Genomic DNA, 22,374 nt, shown 5'->3' on the forward strand with positions numbered 1-22,374 from the left:
AGAGTCTGGGGAGTCAGTCAAGAGAAGGTGATGAAACAGGATGAGACTTTTGGCCATTTGTACAAAAGTAATAGATAAAATCTTGAAAAATTAAGGAGGATCTATTGGTGAGATTTGAACATAGGGTTGATATTGAATAAAAGAAATGTCACATAAATTACCCTAGATGAGTAAGAATGGTGGGATTGTCTTTCCTGGGAAAAGCTGTGCTATATGTTATATGAAGAAAGATGAGGTATTTATTTGGGAAAGTTAATTAGGAACAAGTGAAGGAAGAAAGGAAAGAAGGGAAGGAAGGGAGTTAGGGAGGAAAGGGAAGAAGGAGGAAGGGAAATGGGAGGAGGGGAGAGAGAGGAAGGGAAGGGAGGAGGGTAGGAAGAAAAGAAAGGAAAGAGGAGGGAGGGGGAAGAGAAGGGAAGGAACTGAGTGGAGGGGAAGGGCAGAGGGGGAGAAGGGATGGAGAAAGAGAGGGGGAGGGAAGAAAAGAGGGAGAAGGGATGAAGAAGGAGACAAGAAGGAAGGAAGGGGAAAATGAGATTGGTGTGGCCGGTCTGAATCATCATTAAAATTTTTATTAAAACTTCTGGTGGGTGAGATCTCCCACAGAATAGAGTAAGAAAGCTAAATAGGAAGACAAGGAAGGAAATGCTGTGAGTATTCAAGAAAAGAAAGGGAGCAAACCCAATCCTGATTGTGTATGCTTTGTCATTAAATGATAAAACATTTTTTTCATAATTTTTTTTTCTGATGAGATGATACCTGGTTTATTTTTCATCTTCTTTACATTATTGCTAGAATATTGAAAATTAAATGGTAGCACTGCAAAGGTCAGTAGACCTAAATGTCATGCTGCTATTTTAAAAGAAACTTTACTTCCTGTGACAATGCAAATTTTTGCCTTGCTGCAAATACCTAATCCCTTTTTTCGAAATAAATATCAGGTTTGCATATTGGCTATATTTGGAAGTCTCAGACTATAAATGTTTGAGGCAGAAATTCACCTCCTACTGTCTGTATGTACTATATGCAACTAATATAGTAGGCCCTGATATTTCCTCAGAACCTGAAAGTACTATACATCAAATATATAGTTACTATCAGTATAATACATAGTACATCAATTGCTTTAACATGTATTCTGCTGTTTTTTTTACTACTGATGTACAGTTTCAATGCATTCTTGACAACTGATATATCAAGCATAATTTTTACACTTTGTTTTCCTTTCCAAGCTAGATTTGTGTGTTGATTGATTGTTTTTATGAAGATAAAACTATCTGTCCATATTTGCCCACATTTGTCAGAAGGCTTTTTCTTTTTATTGTTGTGAGTATGACAAAGGAACATGTTCTGCTTGAGGAGGTAAAAGCTATGGGCTCCTAAGAAAAATAACCAGATTTGCAAAGTGTAACAGTTAAGAGCAGTTAAACTGTTGATTTAGAATTAATCCTAGCTGGCTTTTTTAATATACGTTTATGGAAGCTCCTTACTGATCCCATCTTCTTCCACCAGATGTAGCTATAAACCAAATAGATTAACAAGTTGTAGAAATTGGCCGTAAAGATACATTTAAACAAATGAAATAAATTGTTAATCTTGTGAATGGTTTTAAAAGTTTTCAGTTGTTGTAGGTAAGAAACTAATTTTATTTCTGCATTTATAATATTTAACCTATTTCTAGGAAGTAGATATAAATTGCTTAGATTATGATAAAAATTCAAGTAACCATATCTATCTATTTATCAACTGCAAAATTGGCAAATGTGATGATGATATAGGCCTTAAATCTTTGAGAGTAGATTGTTCAGTAAATTATTTGTTGCTAACCACAGAGAGGTCTTGTTGAATTACAGTATTGTGTGTCATTCAAAACAAAAATGTGTTAATGAAAAAACAGTATTTTGGTTTGTGTATTTGGAGAATTTTAGGCAACACTTACTTTTTCTTGAGCAGCATATTATAGAACGAGCCAAACTTTTAAGGGTAGGTATTTTTACAACCTACTTTAGTGCCAGGCTCTGTCATTTCTGCTTATGTTGAAAATTGAACTCCACGGGAGCAGAAGAAAACCACTGGTATTATTCAACATGAATAAACTCCGACTTACCCTGAAAGGAAGGGCCTTTTCTGGCATGAAAATTGTATGAAATACCAAATCCCATCCTTTATTTGTTTAACGTCTATGTGATTTCCCTTTTACAGTTTTGTGCAGCTCTCTCATTAGGGAAAAAAATAGAGTAAGTGTTCTTTCAAGGCAGGATTTGACTTTTAATATTTTCAGACTATAGGGACAGAATTTTCCTTCTTTGCATATGAGCCGTGACTTTTCTCCTGCTGCTTCTGTTCTTTATCCCATGCAGAAGGGGTCTTGCTTTTCTGAGACAATAGTTAATGTAATACCAATTTAGCATAATGTTTCTTGATTTTATATGTCTTTTCTGAAGTTTGAAGTATAATTTTCACTATTGCAATTAAAATTTTGTTCCCTCATTATTGTGTCTGAGGTTTGTTATGGAGGCAACTAACTTCTCTCATTGACCTGTTGCTACCTCTTTTATGAGAAAGTGAGAATTCCTGTTGCTTTATGTCACTTGTGTCATTGTTAAACTTGTGTATGAGAATGTGTGTGTGCATGGCTGGTGGAGGGATCTTTTGGAAGGTGGGGGGAGGATGTTTGTTTCTTCCAGTGGTACTATGCTGCAGGAAAAACATACTGCTTGAGCAGTTTGTCACCTACTCTTTATGGTGAATTCAGCTCTTGATCAGCTGGAAGTCATGAGAATTTTGCTTTTTATTTCACTGGAAATAGATTTGCATCCACAGAATTTCAAGAGTATAATTCCATGCATATGTAGCCACCTAAAGCCAGTATAAGTCCACCCTGCCAAGAGGGGTAATTTCATCTTTGCTTCTACACCTGCCTTATATTTCTATCCTCACCGTTTTGCCAGAGGTCACATTTGCGCGTCTGTCCCTGTAGCCAGAGCAGGAAATTGGCCTGGCTGAACACTGAGCTAGGAAAGAAAAGTGCTGGATCAGCCTGATTTATCATGCAGTCACATGAACACTACTTTTGGCAGGAGGGAGAAGATGGGATTGAACAGAGGATACTGGAACAGAGATGTTTTATATGTCATTTGCTGTTGTTTAGTAAAGCAATTATGTTAGATCAGTCTGAAATGTTGTTTTCTATAGGTGACATTCTCACTGCCTTAACTAATGTCTCTGGACGTAAACACCCATCAACAGTTCAGGCCAAACAGCTGAAGATGTACCTTCCTATGATGCCTGTAGTGCTTCATCTTGTGACATCCCAGGTAGATTTTTTTTTTTTTCCAAAAATTGTTAAACAAAGGACAAACTCTTGCAGTTTCCCAAAATCTCATTTCTGCTGATCATGATCAGAATGGATAAAATAGAACTTTTATTAACGTGTAGATGAGTATTTGAGCTATGTAACAGGATTAAAGATGTAAGCCTTATTTTTGCACATTGTAAGACAACTCTAATGATAGAAGCAAATACATATTTTGTCCTCGTTTTTTAACATGGCTGTGAAATGCGTTTTACTCTTTCTGGTAATAAGATATGCATTTAGTGTAATTTTTTCAACTTTTGCTAAATTCAAATAGGTATTTCGTCCCCAGATAGTCACAGAGGAGTTTCTTTTCAACTATGGGACATTACTTGTGAGTATAACCATCTAAGTTAAATCTTGTTTACAAAATATACATGTGCATAAAATTTTGGTAATTATTTTAATGTAATGAAATTACATTAAATTTATAAATCGGAGAGAGAACTTTATTCTGAATATAAGACTTAAGCTTTGATTATATTCAAAACTATATATATTATCAGAAAATATTTTCTGTAGTAATCCATTGGGTCAAAGGGAAAATATGTTATCCTGTGTTCAAGTATAGAGAAACTCTGCACATGTCTGAAACTGAGAATTTCCTGTGTGTTTTATTTTAGAGTAGAAAACTTTAGCTCTAAATTACACCGAATATTCTTTCTAGAATTTTACACTAGTATTTCATGAGTAGAAATGAAAAAGAAATTATAATCTAATCTATATTTAAGGTATTCTTTCCTTTTGTCACCTTTTTCTTCTTGCCAGTACTTTTACACTGTATTTAGCTGATGAAAAACTGAGTATTGTAAGCTATAGAGCTAAGGTATTTGTTTCATGCTAACATGTACAACCTGTTTATGACATTAGCAGTAGAAAATAAACTTAAGTGTGCCATAGGATAGTATAGCAAAAATGAAGTAGTACTGTTGTAATGTAATTTCCTCATATGGAAACAGTTGTTTCCGCTCAATGAGAAAAAAAGCATATTCTAAAGTTGCATATCAGAGTTAAGCAAAAACTTTTAAGTACATGGGTTCATAAATGACAACTAGGTATTTACTTCCACAATAACATGAAGAAATGCTTCACCACAAACAGCTAGATTAAAGTTTACTGTTCAGATTCCCTTCTCTTTCTCCTTTGACTCTTGATTCCAAGCAAATGTGGGTTTAATTTAGCTCTACTAAAATATTTGTATAAAAATTAGCATTAGAATGAAGAAGAAATTTTTAAAACTGTAGATGTTGAATTACAAAGCCTTTTATCTCTTTGAAGCATTTGTAACTAGGCATTAGATTTATTAATGGGTTTGGATCAACCTTTTAGAAGGTGAAATTCTTCTGTCAACAACATAGGTACAGCAGACCAGGTACAATGTAAGTATTCTTTTGATGTTACTCCAGCTTGCTTGAACTACTGACTGAGGAAGTCAGGCTCGTTATACTAGCACAGCTTTCCTCTCAGATCAAGGAGGAGAAGATTACTGAGTATTTCCTGCATCTTGTCTTTCTGTCTTCATCGAACAAGGCAATTCAGGAAGTTACATATACTATTTCAATTTATGCATAAAAAAGGGAGGGAAAGTAGTATATCTGAAAAATGAATATCAAATTTGAATCTGTTTTATAGAACTGTGTTATGATATGACTAATGTAATTACTTCTGGAAGAGTAACTATCCATTCTACCAGGCAACAGTCTACTCTGGAATTTTGTGTTTAGCAACTTTCCCACTAACCTCTATAAAGGCACATTCGATCATCAGCTTGTACTTTTTCAAACAACTGTGCTATAATTGAGGCCTCTAAGACTTTAGCAAGTCAGTCTCTTTTTTTTTTTTTTTTTTTTTTTTTCCTGATTTATTCAACAATCTTACCCTTAACAGTAAGAAATGATTAGCAGTGGAAAGATGTGTGCTTGGTATCTGGAAGGAAAAGAGTAGTTATTTTCCTGTAACTGTTGTTCATTGAGAATTTTTTTTCTTGCTGCTTTGAAGTTATTTCCATCATCACTTTAATTTTCAGTACTGTTGTGCAAAGAAATTGAGAGGGAGCCGGGACAATCCTTTCATGTTTTCAGCTGTGAATAGAAATATATGGAGGACACGCTCTGCCCCAAAGGCACAGCTAATAGTAGGCTCCTAGCGGAGTGCACAGGGCACAGACTCACCTGTAGCGGAATACACGTCATTCCTCTCGTGCTTAAAAAAACTCAGATAGTTGGGTTTTTTTATAAATACATCTTTTTCTTGTGTTTCTGATGTAAAATTAAGGAAATAAGCATTAGTAGCCAGAACAATTTTTGCACCAACTATATTGATTTTTCCAAATTGGTCTTGAGACTATGGTTAGGTGTGAAACTGTCTTAAATGAGCAAACAAATTAATACTCTCTTCCAAAACAAGTTAATTAGATAATAACTAGTAATTTTCTTTAAATGATCAGGAAGATAAAATTTTTTTTATAGAAGCAGTTGGTTTTTATGACTGCCTCTGAGATGCATTTAAATTACGAAATATATAATTAGTTTCTAACTGTATTTTTAATTAGAGAAGAATCCTTCAGATGTTTCTTACATACTGAGAAAAAGATAACCCATGTAGACACTTCTGCCAATTTAATATATAATAACAAAATTTTAATTGATAGTGAAATATAAAACAAGTGTCACTTTCTTAATGCTTTACATCATATAAATAAATATATATGTCTGTAAATTGAAAATGAGAAAGATGTTTATCCATGGTAAATTCTCTGTGTATTAAATACTGCATTAGTAAAAAAGACCATATTATAAATTCTGCTGAGAATTTTTCCTCCTTTAGCAAGCGTTAATAACGTCTTTTGCATCCCCTATGAAGTAAACAGCTATGCATGGAAGTGAAAGAAAAAGAGTGAAATCAAGATTAAAAAGCAAAAGAATAATGGGTCTAATTGTACAATATTTACTTAACCCAGATTATTAATATTTCATTGTCCTTGTTCCTCAAAATTATGACTAATTTAGGTGATTTTTAATAGAAGGTTATGCATTTTTGTATGTTCTCCTGTGTGTAACTGCATCCATAGTGTGTGTAGTATGCATGGAGATCAAAAAGATGGTACAAATAACAGAAAATTGCATTTTCTGGAGGGTCTTTTGTCTTTTTAGTGAGTTATTTTAACATAGCCATGTCCAAAGTAGTTCAAAGTCTTCTCAGAAATTACAGTTTTCTGTTAACAATAGAGACATCTAATTACTGTCTATTTAGCTGGAAATGTTATCATTCCTGACACTAGTCAGAGTAATAGTCCTTACTGTACTCTACATTTAAGTGTCCAGCAGCATTACAGACTTGCAAAATTATAACAGCTAGATCATGAATGCTTTCAGTCTTTCATATCTTAATTATTATGACAGTGTTTCCTAATGTTAGGTGCATTAACATTTTGTATTTGCATAGTCCCTTAGAGAATTTCATGTTGTAATTATTTGGTGATTACGCTTCTTAATTTTTGTTTCTAAAGTGTTTTAACATAAATGCCTCTTCTTCTGTAGAATTTTATCAGATCGATAGACTCAGGAGAAACAAACTTGGATGGAGCAATAGGTAACATAACCTATGATATTGCTGTACTTTTATAAGCAGGCATTATAACTGTTGTATCTTATAAAGAAATACAATTATTTTTACTAATAGGGCAAGCTGCATCAGAAGAATTGATTAAGACTACTTTATCAACCTTTGAAGCAGTAACACAGCATCCTGTCTTGTTGACAATTCATCGCTTGACCGTAAGTCAGACAACAAATTAAATAGTTGCAGGCTAATTAGCCTATTTCCACTGATAATAGAATGTTTTGAAAATTTAGAAACAGTTTAAATTATGACTTAAAATGTATCGTGGTTCTATTTGACAGGAAGAATCCTTATTGTTTATAGAGAGATTTAATTTTCAAAGAAGCAGCAAGGCATTCAGACTCAGTTTACTATATTTAGTTGAGAAGTTAGAGAGAGAATGAGAAGCACTTAAAGTTTAGAAATAGCAGTTCTTAAAATGATTTTCATGTAAATATAACACTTGATTCTATAAGTCTTTCTTCAGCCTCAAAGCAAGTATGTTGCTATATATTAGTGAAAACTTCCCCGCTTCATTTGTCATTATGCTTTTAACATAGCTTGGAAAGACCACCTCTGAGGGTTGAAGATCCCATTCCATCAATATTCTTCCTGATAAGATCATCATCAAGAGTTAACAGTTTATAGCTGTTATGGTGGGTTTTTTGTTTAACAGATTGCTTACTAAAAATTGCATTACGATTACCAAACCCACATACTGTAAGCTTCTTGCATCACTAAAGGTTTGTTTTCTTCGAAGTTTTTCATTAAATGATTTACTTTGAGCTAAGCTAGCTGAAGCCAGAACAGTTATGTTGTGAAATAGTTGTCAGCAAATCAGTAGGTTGGAATGCTTGAATCAATGATCGACAAATCATTGTAACCTGTACCAGTGCATTTTTGTGCCTGAATTCCTACCAAAAGTGTAACCCACCATACCTACTGGGGCGACCATTTAATTCAAACTGAAATTTATGTGTTTGTATTGGAATTAGGTTAAGGGCACACTCAATATAGCACTTAAAGCAAGAAAGGCATTAGCAAATTGATAAACTCATAAGAATGAGTGATCTTAGGGATTTTGCTAGATAACAATGGGTGATCTTAGAAATTAAGTGTTTTTAGAAGCTGAATCCTATTTGGTGTGTGTGTTATTTGAGTATTTAGATTATAAAGCCTTGATAAGTGAAAATATTAAAATTAATAAAAAATATAAATAGGAATATAAGTTTAATGTTTATTTTTATTAATGCTCACAAAAGAGTGGTATTCAAGAAAATGGTCCTTATGCACAAAATCTAACCAATTAATAGTCAGAGGGGAAGTAGTACAGAACTGAACAGTTCAATTTACTTTAATATGGCAAAGGATGCTCTAGAAAAGAAATCTAACTGTAGGTGAGGTATGAATACCTATTGGTATCTCCTCACATGCCTGTCAGCCTGCAAGTCACTATTATGACTATCATTCTAGAATCACATCAGTTTTTAAAAATAATCATTTTACTTCTGTGGGTTATCAGTGTGTCTTACATTGACAGAAATATGTACCATTTTTTGTGGAGGTCCATCAACATTTACTGAAATTGCAATACCTTGTGTCAGCACATTAAACAGCTAGGGGAATTTTATTTAAACTTTAATGGTCTGGGTTTTTTTTCCTGAAAAAATAGCTCTGAGACAGCTCCCGTTTACAACCCTTCTTTCCCTGCTCCCATCCCCACATTCAGCAAAATATTGTGTTGAAGCCAGGAAATGACTATCCCATTCTCTTTTAAGTAAGCCCTGGCTACCAGTAGGTGAGTTTTATTTAAGTATCTAAATTTCTTGAAACAGTTTACTTCATCACATATGTTGAAAGTTTTAGGTGTTTATTTAAAATCCATCTGAACACATTGGTTAACCTTATGTAGCTAGAGAAAAAACTTCCTGCCTGTCTAGTGCTTGTAAATTTATGACATACAGCACTTCTGTAGAATAGTTTCCCTGATTTAGAATAGGTGTATATTGAAATTTATTAACTAAAAATAATTATATCCTTGTCAATGAACAGTTTTGGGTTTTTTTTGAGAAAATAAAATCTATTACTTTATTTGCTCATTTTCATAAGTAACAGCTCTTTCTAATTTAAAAGAGCCCTCCTGACACTCGGCAAATAGCCATTCAGACACAAAATAAAGTGGAGAAATTGCCTTGTATTTGGTATGTTAAATTCAAGAAATTGTCCACTGTAATTAATAATCTCTAACCACATCTGCCACTAGTGGTGCAAACAGTAATTAGTTTAATACTATTTACGAAGTCTAGTGTGCTAATTATACTTGAATGTACAGCATACATTACTTTAGCGGAAAGTGGTACTTCATCTTCTATGATGCATACAGAATATTTTTAGAATTGCTGTTACTCAAGGGATATCTTCTAATTGCTGCTCGCTGAGCATGACTAGAATCTATGAATATAAATGCCAGCACCCAGTGGAACTTGGTGCTTTTTTAAAAAGTTGAAGCAAGACATGTTTGAGCTTCCAGATCAATATTTAAGTATAACAATGCTTAATAGGAAACTCTTACTGGAGAGAAATGTGTAGCCTAGGCTGATCTCTGAAGCCTGGATTGCTCATTTAGACAAAGTTGGTTACAAGCAGCATTTTATGGATGGGGCAGGGGGAAGGCCAAAACTTTCTTGAGATGATGCATTTTTTCCACTACAACTGTGACATTGCTTTGAAGTTTCTAATCAGAAATTAAATGCATTTCTAATAAAGATTAATGAATTTAATAAAAAGTGAGGTTATATTAAGCAAGCAGAACCAGTAAGTTTTTCAGTTCAGTTCTGTTTTAATTTAGCTGCAATAGAAATTGTGTAAGTTAATAGGAATTTAAGAGCAATATTTCAGGTTCTTTTCATAGAATCATAGAATCATTAAGGTTGGAAAAGACCTCTATGATCAAGTCCAACCATCAATTCAACATCACCGTGCCTACTAAACCATGTCCCTAAGCGCCTCATCTACTCGTCTTTTAAATACCTCCAGGGATGGGGACTCAACTACCTCCCTGGGCAGCCTGTTCCAATGTTTAACCACTCTTTCAGTAAAGAAATTTTTCCTTACATCCAATCTAAACCTCCCCTGGCACAACTTGAGGCCATTTCCTCTTGTCCTAGTGCTTGTTACTTGGGAGAAGAGACCGACACCCACCTCGCGACAACCTCCTTTCAGGTGGTTGTAGAGAGCGATGAGGTCTCCCCTCAGTGTCCTTTTCTCCAGGCTAAACAGTCCCAGTTCCCTCAGCCACTCCTCATAAGACTTGTTCTCCAGACCCTTCACCAGCCTCGTTGCCCTTCTCTGGACACGCTTCAGCACCCCAATGTCTTTCTTGTAGTGAGGGGCCCAAAACTGAACACAGTATTCGAGGTGCGGCCTCACCAGTGCCGAGTACAGGGGCACGATCACTTCCCTACTCCTGCTGGCCACACTGTTTCTGATACAGGCCAGGATGCCATTGGCCTTCTTGGCCGCCTGGGCACACTGCTGGCTCATGTTCAGCCGGCTGTCGACCAGCACCCCCAGGTCCTTTTCCAACAAGCAGCTTTCCGGCCACTCTTCCCCAAGCCTGTAGCGCTGCATGGGGTTGTTGTGGCTGAAGTGCAGGACCTGGCACTTGGCCTTTTTGAATCTTATACAGTTGGCCTCGGCCCATCGATCCAGCCTGTCCAGGTCCCTCTGCAGAGCCTTCCTACCCTCGAGCAGATCAACACTCCCACACAACTTGGTGTCATCTGCAAACTTACTGAGGGTGCACTCGATCCCCTCATCCAGATCATTGATAAAAATACTGAACAAGACCGGCCCCAGTACTGAGCCCTGGGGAACACCGCTCGTGACCAGCCGCCAACTGGATTGAACTCCATTCACCACAACTCTCTGGGCCCGGCCGTCCAGGCAGTGTTTTACCCAGCGCAGAGTACCCCTGTCTAAGCTGTGAGCCGCCAGCTTTTCTAGGAGAATGCTGTGGGAGACGGTGTCAAAGGCCTTACTGAAGCCCAGGTAGACCACATCCACAGCCTTTCCCTCATCCACTAGGCGGGTCACCTGGTCATAGAAGGAGATCAGGTTGGTCAAGCAGGACCTGCCTCTCATGAACCCGTGCTGGCTAGGCCGGATCCCCTGGTTGTCCCGCTCATGCCTTGTGAGCGCCCTCAAGATGAACCGCTCCATAATCTTCCCCGGCACCGAGGTCAGGCTGACAGGCCTGTAGTTCCCCGGATTCTCCTTCCGGCCCTTCTTGTAGATGGGCGTCACATTGGCAAGCCTCCAGTCGTCTGGGACCTCCCCTGTTAACCAGGACTGCTGATAAATGATGGAGAGTGGCTTGGCGAGCTCCTCCGCCAGCTCCCTCAGCACTGTTGGGTGGATCCCATCCGGCCCTATGGACTTGCAAGCGTCCAGGTGGCATAGCAGGTTGTTAACTGCTTCCTCTTGGATTATGGGGGGTTCATCCTGCTCGCCGTCCCTGTCTTCCAGCTCAGGGGGCTGAATACCCTGAGGATAACTGGTCTGCCTGTTAAAGACTGAGGCAAAGAAGGCATTGAGTACCTCAGCCTTTTCCTCATCCTCGGTGACAATGTTCCCCCCCACATCCGATAAAGGATGGAGATTCTCCTCGGTTCTCTTCTTGTCATTAATACATTTGTAAAAACATTTTTTGTTGTCCCCAATGATAGCAGCCAGATTGCGTTCTAGCTGGGCTCTTGCCTTTCTCATTTCCTCTCTGCATGACCTAACGAGATCCCTGTACTCTTCTTGGGTTGCCTGCCCCTTCTTCCACAAGCGGTAAACTCTCCTTTTTTTCCTGAGTCCCAGCAAGAGCTCCCCGTTTAGCCAGGCCGGTCATCTTCCCCGCCCGTTCTTTTAATGGCACATGGGGACAGCCTGCTCCTGCGCCTTTAAGACTTACTTCTTGAAGAACATCCAGCCTTCCTGGACACTTTTGCCCTTCAGGACTGTCTCCCAAGGGACTCTCTCAACCAGTGTCCTGAACAGGCCAAAGTTCGCCCTCCGGAAGTCCGTGGTTGCGGTTTTGCTGGCCCCCCTCCTTATTTCACCGAGAATTGAGAATTCTATCATTTCAAGCCCAAGACGGCCTCCAACCTCCACATCTCCCACCAGTCCTTCTCTGTTTGTAAACAGCAGGTCGAGCGAGGCACCTCCCCTGGTAGGCTCCCTTACCAGCTCTGTCAGGAAGTTGTCTTCCACACACTCCAGGAACCTCCTAGACTGTTTCCTCTCTGCCGTGTTGTATTTCCAGCAGACGTCCGGGAAGTTGAAGTCCCCCACGAGAACAAGGGCCAGCGATTGTGAGACTTCTGCCAGCCGCTTATAGAACGCTTCATCCGCCCCTTCATCCTGGTTGGGTGGTCTATAACAGACTCCCAGCAGGATATCTGCCTCATTGGCCTTCCCCCTCATCCTTACCCATAAACACTCGACTGTATCATCATCACAATCGTTGAGCTCTATACAATCGAAACACTCCCTAACATACAGAGCCACCCCACCGCCTCTCCTTCCTCGCCTGTCCCTTCTGAAGAGTTTATAGCCATCCATTGTAGCACTCCAATCATGAGAGTCACCCCACCATGTTTCTGTGATGGCAACTAAGTCATATCTCTCCCGCTGCACAATGGCTTCCAGCTCCTCCTGTTTGCCGCCCATGCTGCGTGCATTGGTGTAGATGCACTTGAGCTGGGCTATCGATTTCACCCCCAGCATTGGCACGCTACCCCTAGGCTCATCTCTAGTGAGCCTGGTTTTATCCCCTTCCCCCTTTGAACCTAGTTTAAAGCCCTCTCAATGAGCCCTGCCAATTCATGAGCGAGAATCCTTTTCCCCCTGTAAGACAGCTGAACTCCATCTGTTGCCAGCAGGCCCGGTGCCGTGTAAACCTCCCCGTGATCAAAAAAGCCAAAATTCCACCGATGGCACCAGCCCCTGAGCCACGTGTTGATCAGGTGTGTTTTCTTGTTCCTTTCAGTATCCTTCCCTGCTACTGTAGGGATTGAGGAAAATACTACCTGTGCTCCTGATCCTTCAACCAATCGCCCCAGTGCCCTGAAGTCCCTTTTGATTGCTTCTGGACTTCTCTCTGCAACCTCAATTTTCCACTTTGAGAAGAAAAGAATTGTTTGTTCTGGGTTTTAGTTCATGTTTGATTTGCTTTTGTATTTGTACCTTGAACAAAGAAAATTGAATACATTTTTTTTTTTTTTTGGTGATAAAATTTCTGATTGCCATCAACCTGAAGTCAGTTATTGAGGAGATTCATTTCTGTGGGGACTGGCTGACACTGCTAAGTGTGATAAAGTCAAGGGAAATTAATTGAAACTGCTAAAATGAAAGCCAGTAGTGAGCAATAATTTCATTTTGCATGAATTTGTGTGCATTTTTACAAGATATAAAGTAAAGACTAACAGTAAGTGTGAGTCAGCAAGTCTTGACAAAACTGTAGATTTCCAGGTACACAAATATGATGATGAAGGCCATCAAGAAGAGTCTCTATGGACTAGAGTGGAATATAAACTCTGGTTTCTTAAACTGACACAAGTCCAACTGCCTGTTTCCTCCACATACCAAAATGGAAAAATGTTTATTAAATTCAGATAGTAAGTGTTACCAAAATTTGAAAATAAATATTGTTGTAAAGGCTTAGATATAACTAACTGGAAGAATTCTGTGCTGACTGTATCATTTGCATTTTTCTTTTCTGTTAAGTATATTTATTTGCCTAAAAAAGGGACATATGCTAATTCAGAGCACTTTGAGCAGTGATGAGGTTCATGATGGCAGGCAGTCCCTGTGGGAGTCCTTTCTATACTCTAACTAGCTCCCAAAAATGATCTGTATACTGCACAGATGATCTTTTACCCGAAGCATGAGAGTTCAATCTCTGGTTGAGGCAATAGTTGTCAGCAGTGATTCTTCTCCTCAAGGTTTTAAAACTTATTTTTAAAAATCAGGCTAAAATAAAAGCACCCCGAACATGATGAGTTGCTTGATGGGAAGTCAAGGGAAAAGCAGTATGACATGGAAATCCACTGGTTGACAATGTAAGAGTTGTGATTTTCACCAAAGATGACAACACAAGGGTTAGAAACTTCTGCAAGTGCTTTTTTCTGCTCATCTTAGTCTTTTCTTGATTCAGCATCACTGGTGTTCTTCATCCACAGGCTGTTCTGCTCTAACCACTGACACCTTAATTTTGTCAGTGTAGGGTATGACTATATTAACATATTGTACAGCATTTCTTCAATCACTTTCCCTTTTCAAGTAGATTAAAATTCTACACCCCATGTGGCTTTCTGTCCATTAATCTAGTCCACATGACATGAGCATTTTTTGTGAAACCAGTTCTGTACTAATTGACATACTGAGTCAGTCAATCAGTGCTGTCTTTTCCCAGAAGTAAGAAAAAAAAAATCTCAATGAAGATTCTGAAGTTGTGAAGACTTTTCAAAAAAAATTACAGAAATATCATCCTTCTCCTCAGTTCATTCTAACATGCATTAGATTAGTTTTTCTATTACATTCTGAGAGATTACTGGCAAAATTAAAACATTGAGGAGCATGCTGTGCCTCCAGCAAATGCTTTAAGAAGTTTGAAGGCAGCATGATCTTAATTCCATGGTCACTTTCAGCAATAACTTTGTATGTGGAATTTTAATGAGAATAAATGTCAGGGTGATGTTGGATGTTGTGGATCTTACATGTGACTGGAAAAAAAGGGGTTTGGGAGCTCATGATCTTTGCTTTGGTATGTTCTGCTTTGAGTAGTGGATAAGGAGAAGATATTTGTCAGTAGTTGCAAGTTAAACATATGCACACTAAAAAGAACCAGATACCTCTAGAAAAATCTCAGGAAGTAAAGTAATGGGCTTAGTCACTTGCAAGTTTGGTTACAATAGCTGCATGGAATGGATAGCGTAGTTTCTTTATGTAAGTTTAATTCCTGGGTCTCATTTTCACTTGAGAACTGCATGGTTCACAAATGCTGCTGGACCAGGCTTTAAGCCTGCTTACTTTTTCTGGCCACCCAGTGTAACACCAAATGTCAAGACTGTGGCCCTATGCACTGATTTGAAGAGCTCTGAAACTCAGTTTTAATCAAGAGAGATTTTTTTTTTTTTTTTAGGTCGGTAATGTTAACCATATTAAGGTAAGTTCTGTGGCCTTGAGAAGAGGGTTAAGCTATCCATATAAACATAGCCTAAGTTGTAGGGGATAACGGGTAAGTTTGGTTATATGCTAGTTCATTAATACATGATGGTTGCATGTATATGTTGAATAGTTGAATTCATCCTTGCTGACTAGCACAAGTGAATGGAAGTTTAGTTCTCTGTCATCATTCTTAGGGGGTACCTCCTGCTAGATAGGGATTTAGTGTATTGGATCCTTCTACTGTGAGCCCTTGCAGTGTTGTAACTGCTTTTTAGTGGGTACTTGTGGAGCTTGGACTTTGCTTGGTGAGGTTAAGTAAAACTGAGGCAGTGTTTGTTTCTAACAAAGCAGGCACATATATTTAGGGTGCAGGCCTTGTGTCTGACATCTCCTGAACAGTGAAGACAAGCAGAGAAAGACTGAAAGTACAGTTTTCTCCTTCAAGCCCCTCCTAGTAGCTGGTGAATACTTAACTACTCTGAAACTGTGACTTATCTTGTCTCTCTTTCTCTTTTGAGGGTTAAAGTAACATACAGACTTCACAGAAGATTTTCTATAAAAATTTTGTTTTCAAAAGATCTGATTTTTGTAAGTAATAAAATACTGTAGAAAAGCAAGTACAGCTTTTGCTGGGTGCTCATACCTCACCAATAAAGTTTTCCTTGCAGAAATTAGTGAACATTATGGAGACAGATATTCTGGTTTTAGATAGTATACTTGGATTTCCAAAATGTTTTTGACAGTGTCATGCACCAAAGACTCTTCAAATCCATCATTGGCTCTTCCCTCTTACCCTCTGACAGATCAACTTCTAACTAGTTAAAATTTACTAAGTAGAGAATAGAGGTCAGTTTTAAAAAATTTAGGTATATTAAGAATGGTGCCTTACAAAGATCTGTGTTGCAACATGTGCTATTTATAACTAACCCAGAAAAGGGAACGAATAGGGGAGGTGATAGAACTGACTGCTGATGCTAAATTATTCACAGTAGTGAAAATTAAAACCAATGTAAGAGTTGCAGAAGCTTTCAAGATACTGAGTGAAAGGACAATAAAATGACGTGCAATTCAATACTGATAAATGTCCAGCGATGCAGATGGGGAAAAATCATTCCAACTATGCATATGCAGTGCCAGGCTCTAAACTACTTGTAACTGTTCTGGAGATCTTTTAGCATCATTTTTCTATGAAAATGATAGCTTTATGCTCAGCAGTAATCAGAAAGACAACTAGATTATTAGAAATGACTGGTAAAAGATCAGACAAAAAAGCAGAAAACATCACTATGCCATGGTAAGTCCATGGTGCCCTCAAGCCTTGAATGCTGAATGTAGTGGTGGTCATTCACTCTCAAAGGGAATCAAGCTTAACAAGAAAAAGTATGGCTCGATGATGCAAGGAGGGACTGAGTAGATAAGAACTTTAGCTTGGACACAAAAGACTTGAAAGTATAAAATTATGAACGGCATGGGAAAGATGAATTGGAAATAACTATTCATGGTTTTCATAAAATAAGAATTCATGGGTATCAAGTTAGCTGCTTTAAAATAAACAAGGAAGTGCCTTTTCATAAGGCATAGTTGAAGTGTGGAATTCAGTGCCATAGGTATTGCACATGCTAAAAGTACAAATACATTTAAACCAGTATTGGACAAATATATGGGAGAAAAGGCTAGTAAGCATTATTAAATGCAAAAATACACATACAGCATCAGCTTAGGAAGTTTCTTAACTCAAGAGTTACTTTACTAGAAGCTACAGTTGTGCTTTATGCTTGGTCTATTTCTCCTACTCTTTTTCTGCTCCTTTCCAATTGTCAGAAACAGGATTATCAGGTTTGAGCTACATTTTTTTTTTTTTTTGGTCCTGTACATATGTATTATAGCTGGGAGATGTGAATGTGGTGTGTATGAAAGTTTCTAGTATTTCATTGCTATTTTGGGTACTGATAACAGCACAGTTGTGGCAGCATAGCCTTTGAATGCCATCATTACAGAATTATACAATGGTGGCTTTGTGCAGTTAGGGATTTATCATGAACTGGGTATCAGGCTATTTAGAAGATGGTAGAAACCCAGATATAGCTATGATTATATTTAAACTATCTAGTCTGTTTAGGCTTAAAGAGAGTATTTCCCACTTTTTTTCTGTTAGCAATTTTAGTGATAAAGACTGAAACAATAAAAATATCTGAATACCTTCATGCATATATGGAGATTTGATTCTACGTAGATGTCAGCAGTCATTTAAAAGAAGAAAAAATGAATCCTTGTTTGAGAATTCTTCTATTTTGTTTCAATCTCTCTAAAAAATGCCCAAATACTAATACCATGCTTCTGTATACATAACTTACAGAAAACTTGTGGAATTCACTGGTGAATTTATTAAAAATATTTCATGTACTATTACACTTCAGTTTATTTGACCTCAGTTATTACTTCCTTAGTTCATATCTTGTTTACAAATTTGTGTACACATTAGTAAAAAACAGTGACCCAAATGGCGAGAAGATGAGGGTTGCAGAGTTAGGAAGTTAGGAAGTATCTGCTTTAAGGTTCATGTACAATTTAATACTTGCTTCTCCCTTCAGTATGTGCATTCTGATATGCTCTTACATCACAAAATAATTTTCTATAGGATTAGCGCTTCATTTAGTTGATCTCCCCACCACACTGAACTGACATGAAGCAAAGACCTGCTATGGAGAATTCCATTCTAAACAGTTTGTTTGCCAAAATTGAGGTTCGTGTTAGAAAAGGGTCAGAAAAAGCTACTACAATTATTTAAGACCTAAAGAATCTTCTTTACAATGACAGTTTAAAATATGTTTATCTTAGAAAAGACTTATGACTGGCTTAACTACATTTGCTAATGTGGAAAGACTACTGTTAATACTAGATGAAAGTGAAAGAAGATTGGAAGTTTTAGAAGTTGAAGTTGCATCAAACTGCTGTATACTGCCATCTTAATCGGTATCAGTCTGAGTCAATGCTGCTGCTGAGTGATTCATAATATTCTAAGTCCCTACGTTGCTTCAGACAATCAAGAGCTGCTTTTTTGCCTCTTTTCTGTCTCACGCCTTTAATTTACCACTTAAATGTGCCTCTTCGTTTAAGAAGCATTGCAGCAGGTTGAACTGGTTTTTTGGACTGAAAGACCTTAAGTACGTACATTTTTTTTTTTATCCTACTTCACAGGTATGTTATAACTGATAAATTACCATTTGTAGAACAGTTTACAAACCTGCACTAATGGAGTTGTTGGAGTGCAATGTAGTTTTATTATTTATCTTACTGCATATTAACTGAAAAGTCTGTGAAATATTTCAAAATTATGAAGAGTTACAAAAGTCACTACATCTATGATATATAGCATTATCTATATAGGTGTAAAGACTATTTGTACTTGCAAGAGTAGTTTGACTTCCATACCTCAAGCAGAGTCCTTTACCTCTTTTATTGAAAGTACGAAACAAAGGCACATTTTTGGTAGTTTTTTCAGAAGTGGAAAAAAAGCTAGACTAAATGAATCCCTTAATGTCAGAGATTCATTTAACAGAGACAACCAACTAACAATGAAATAGTTGTTGATTGTAGTTCTTGCTGACTAGAGGCTAACTTCATTTAGTGACCCCTTTTCATAGATACTTTCAGCTTCTATAGATGTTTCTTAATAGTAGCTGCATAAATCTAGAGAAATTCTATCTTCTAGCATTAATCACTAAAAGAAAACACATGGAGGATTATAACGCAGTCTTGCTACACCAAATCCTGTCCATGGTGTAGTGAGAACCTACACAGTAATTTTATTTGTATAAATAAATCCAAGGACAAGCTGTGTATCCGTGATGCATACTTAAAAATTGCAGGACTGTCCATCCATTCTCTCCCCAAAACCAAAGCATGTCCTGTCTAAATAAATTATATTCTACCAATGACTTAGCGATTCATTCTTAAGTCTTCTATAGAGAATACTAATAATACACTATTTTTGTAATATTAGATATATAAAACTGAGTTATAGCCTAGTTTACCATAAGTTGATTTCAGATGGAACTAAGCTGACTAGTCCTGTGACAGATGATTAATCTGTAACAATACACTCATGAACAATAAAGAGTTGACTGGATTTTTTTTTTTCATATTTCAAGTCTTAAGTCTGTAAATTTAAATTTTAATGGAAGACTGTGTATTACCAGAATGGAAGAAGTTAAAATTTTATCAAGACTCTCTACTAAGCTTAAGAATATTTCATTAGAGGTAGTACATCTTTACTGATGTATTTTAGTTCTATGCAGGTTTGTTTTAGAAGGACGTTTCTTCTGAACTCTATTCGATGGTTAGTTTATGGATTAAAGCATCAGGATTAATAGATATTCTAATACTCTTTTTTCTTAATATCTTACATCTGCACTGAATTCTGTATTTTACATTAAAATTCATTCTCAATGAATTATACCAAAATTACTGTTTTTTTCTATACAAAAGTACATTACTGTCTGTAACTTTATGACAGCTTACCAGAGAAGAGTGAATTTGGTGGCTTTATAAGTGTGATTATGGATGAATTTCCATGATTATTCATCTCTTTGATTAAGGGCTGCAGCATTGGAATAAACATAGATGATAGTGTATCTCTGTTCTATTTTTTCCCCTGTGAATAATCTAAGGCAGATCTTTCTAATTCTCTATTTTAGGTTGAAGACTGTATCCTCCCACCACTAGTTTCTTTGGTCCACAGTCAGAATGGTAAGTATATGGCCACATCAACTACATTTTCCATGAATTCCACATTTTGTTTTAATTAGAATTCAGTGTGGTCACATTCTTGGCACCTTTATTTTCAAGTGGAATGGAGACTCTTCAGCTTGCGGTTGCTCTCAGAAACCACATCACTGCTTTTAAGCCACGAGGTCATGGCTGAGGAGAAAGGGGAGAGCCTCGACTCAAACAGCAAGCTTCTGTCTCTCATTAGAGATTCATTGCTGCCTCAGTAAGTATAATATTGCTGCTGTAATGGGGAATAACTTGATACTCAATCCATTTTGACAGCGTATTTGCTTTACCCTTTTTATGTTTAAATGGCAAAACGAAAAGAGGAATAGCTATGAATGGCTGCCAGAGTTCTCTGCCCAACATCTCCCTCCTAGGTTTATTTAGTACTTTGTCATATACAACACAAACACAACTTCTGTGTGACACTCATTTCTGATACTGTGCCTCTGGCTGCTCTTGGAGTGAAACAAGTTTCCCCTAGCTTTTGGGCTGTGATTTAAATACCCCTCTTTGTTCCGCTAATAAAGTCAGAACATTCTAACAGCAACATCTTCTTGTCTATTTTGGATATTGTGCCCTCATGTAAGATGTTCTGAAATCATGGAATGGCATATAACCTTTTAAAAAGGAATGGTACAGGATGGATTAGTCCTCCATGATCCACCCAGGGATTATTGCCTCTAAATTGCTGTCCTTTCCTGCTGCCTCAAGCAGCAGAAAAACCCTACAGCAGAGTACATGAAACTACAGCCTGTGGGCCAGATGTGGCTTGGCACTTCATTTATATGGTTTATGGTCAAATGAGGCCTGTCATTTCAAAATGACTTGCAGGTGAGCATAAAGACAGCTCTCTGTGTTATGCACATGCATACTGTGGGCTGATAACATCTGTGAGTAGAGGGAAGGAAAGCACGAACACAGTAAGAGTACAATAAAGATGAGTCATCATTTCTTTCACATTATTCTAATAATGTTACAGTGTATTTTAATGTGTGGTCCTCAAAAGTTAATAATTATAAATACTTAGCTGCCCTAAGTGAGGAAATTGTTCCCCACCCCTACATTAAATAAGTGGCAGAGGGGTGGAGGAATGGATGCTGGATTATGATCAGAAACAGTGCCTTCCCCAAGAATGAGACTGTCTCTTGCTAATTGACTAATGTTCTTACAATTTGAGGACCAAAGTTCTGTCCATGCAAGATGTGTAATCTTTTCTCTGTGAGAGAGAGTGGGAAGGAAATCTTAGAGCTCTATAGAGAAGCTTATTCTCATAACTTTCTTCACACTATTTTTTTTTTCACTGGGAAATATAGAATTTATTATTATGAATTAAAATGGAAACTGAAAATGTTATTTTAAAAATAGAGTATATGCATGATTAAAAGCTGTCAGATACTTTTCTTCATAGGGGAAGAGACCTGGAGTCAAGTGAGACCAAGTTCTGTCCTTGCTCTGAATCTTGCCCTTTGTAGACATGCCCATCTTATAAAATGTTTCTCATTGAACTGTGTGTATGGGAGTGTCATGCTAATTCCAAACTAGATGAAAACAGCCAGTATACTCCTGTCTCCAAGCTAATTAGCTCAATTGAGTGGCAGGGCTTTTTGGTCTGAGACTAAATATGATCCTACTTTGGGGACTTCTGCTGTGCTATCTTTGCATGCATTGCATTGTAGATGTATAAAAAAAGTCTTGTGGTAGCTTATAATCTTGGTTCCAGGCTTTAAGTAGTTCCTGAATCAGTTCCTTTATCTCACCAGTAGAGATGAGGATACTTGGATTTGAAAAGCACTTTGAGATTATCTCAAGAAAATAATTATTCAAGTTTATGATATTTGGAATATATTGGAACTTGGTATAAACAAATTCTACTCTAGCTTAGGAGCATAGCAAAGCAGTATGTAAATCTTCCAGTGGTTCAGAAAGAGTTAACTGGTGTCTGCATATTCAATACATTACTTGAACCTGCGGTTTGAGCCAACCCCTAGTAAATATGTTCACCTGTGGGGAGTATGTAATCAATGCAAGAAGGCACAGAAGAAACAAAAAGTGGAGGAGGGTTTGAAGATTTTCTGCAGAAAAGAAAACTCAAACTCAGTTTTGACTTGAAAGCCTCAAAACTCAGTTTGGAGAAGACTCAAAAAGAAACTAAGAAAAGACAAAAGCAGCTGCTTTGGATGTCAAAAAAGACATGAAAGGTAAGTTTTGTTCAGCAATGTTCTAGGTATGGGTAGGAAAATATTGATGGGAGGTAGGAATGAACCCTCATATACTCTCTACAGTTCTCAAAAGAAGCTTTATCTGAATACAAAGGGATCTGGCCTAAATCTAGAGAGAAGGGAGGTCTAAGATTCAATGTAACCTACTCGTGAAGATAACATAAAGCCGTATCCCAAGAAGTAAGAGTTACTTGAAAACTCTGAGAT

General features: G+C 37.4%; 1 protein-coding gene across 1 annotated transcript in view; it reads left to right on the forward strand.

Moving 5' to 3' along the window:
- ULK4 (unc-51 like kinase 4) overlaps positions 1-22,374 on the forward strand; it is a 260,277-nt gene that overhangs the window by 87,507 nt on the left and 150,396 nt on the right. The window contains exons 26-31 of the mRNA XM_076331013.1: positions 3,196-3,317; positions 3,633-3,689; positions 6,895-6,946; positions 7,037-7,131; positions 19,870-19,921; positions 20,021-20,165. Coding sequence (XP_076187128.1) covers positions 3,196-3,317; positions 3,633-3,689; positions 6,895-6,946; positions 7,037-7,131; positions 19,870-19,921; positions 20,021-20,165 — 523 coding nt within the window. The remainder of the gene's footprint in view (positions 1-3,195; positions 3,318-3,632; positions 3,690-6,894; positions 6,947-7,036; positions 7,132-19,869; positions 19,922-20,020; positions 20,166-22,374) is intronic.

The sequence above is a fragment of the Aptenodytes patagonicus genome, chromosome 2 (assembly GCF_965638725.1).
Source record: "Aptenodytes patagonicus chromosome 2, bAptPat1.pri.cur, whole genome shotgun sequence".
In the NCBI taxonomy this organism is placed as follows: domain Eukaryota; kingdom Metazoa; phylum Chordata; class Aves; order Sphenisciformes; family Spheniscidae; genus Aptenodytes; species Aptenodytes patagonicus.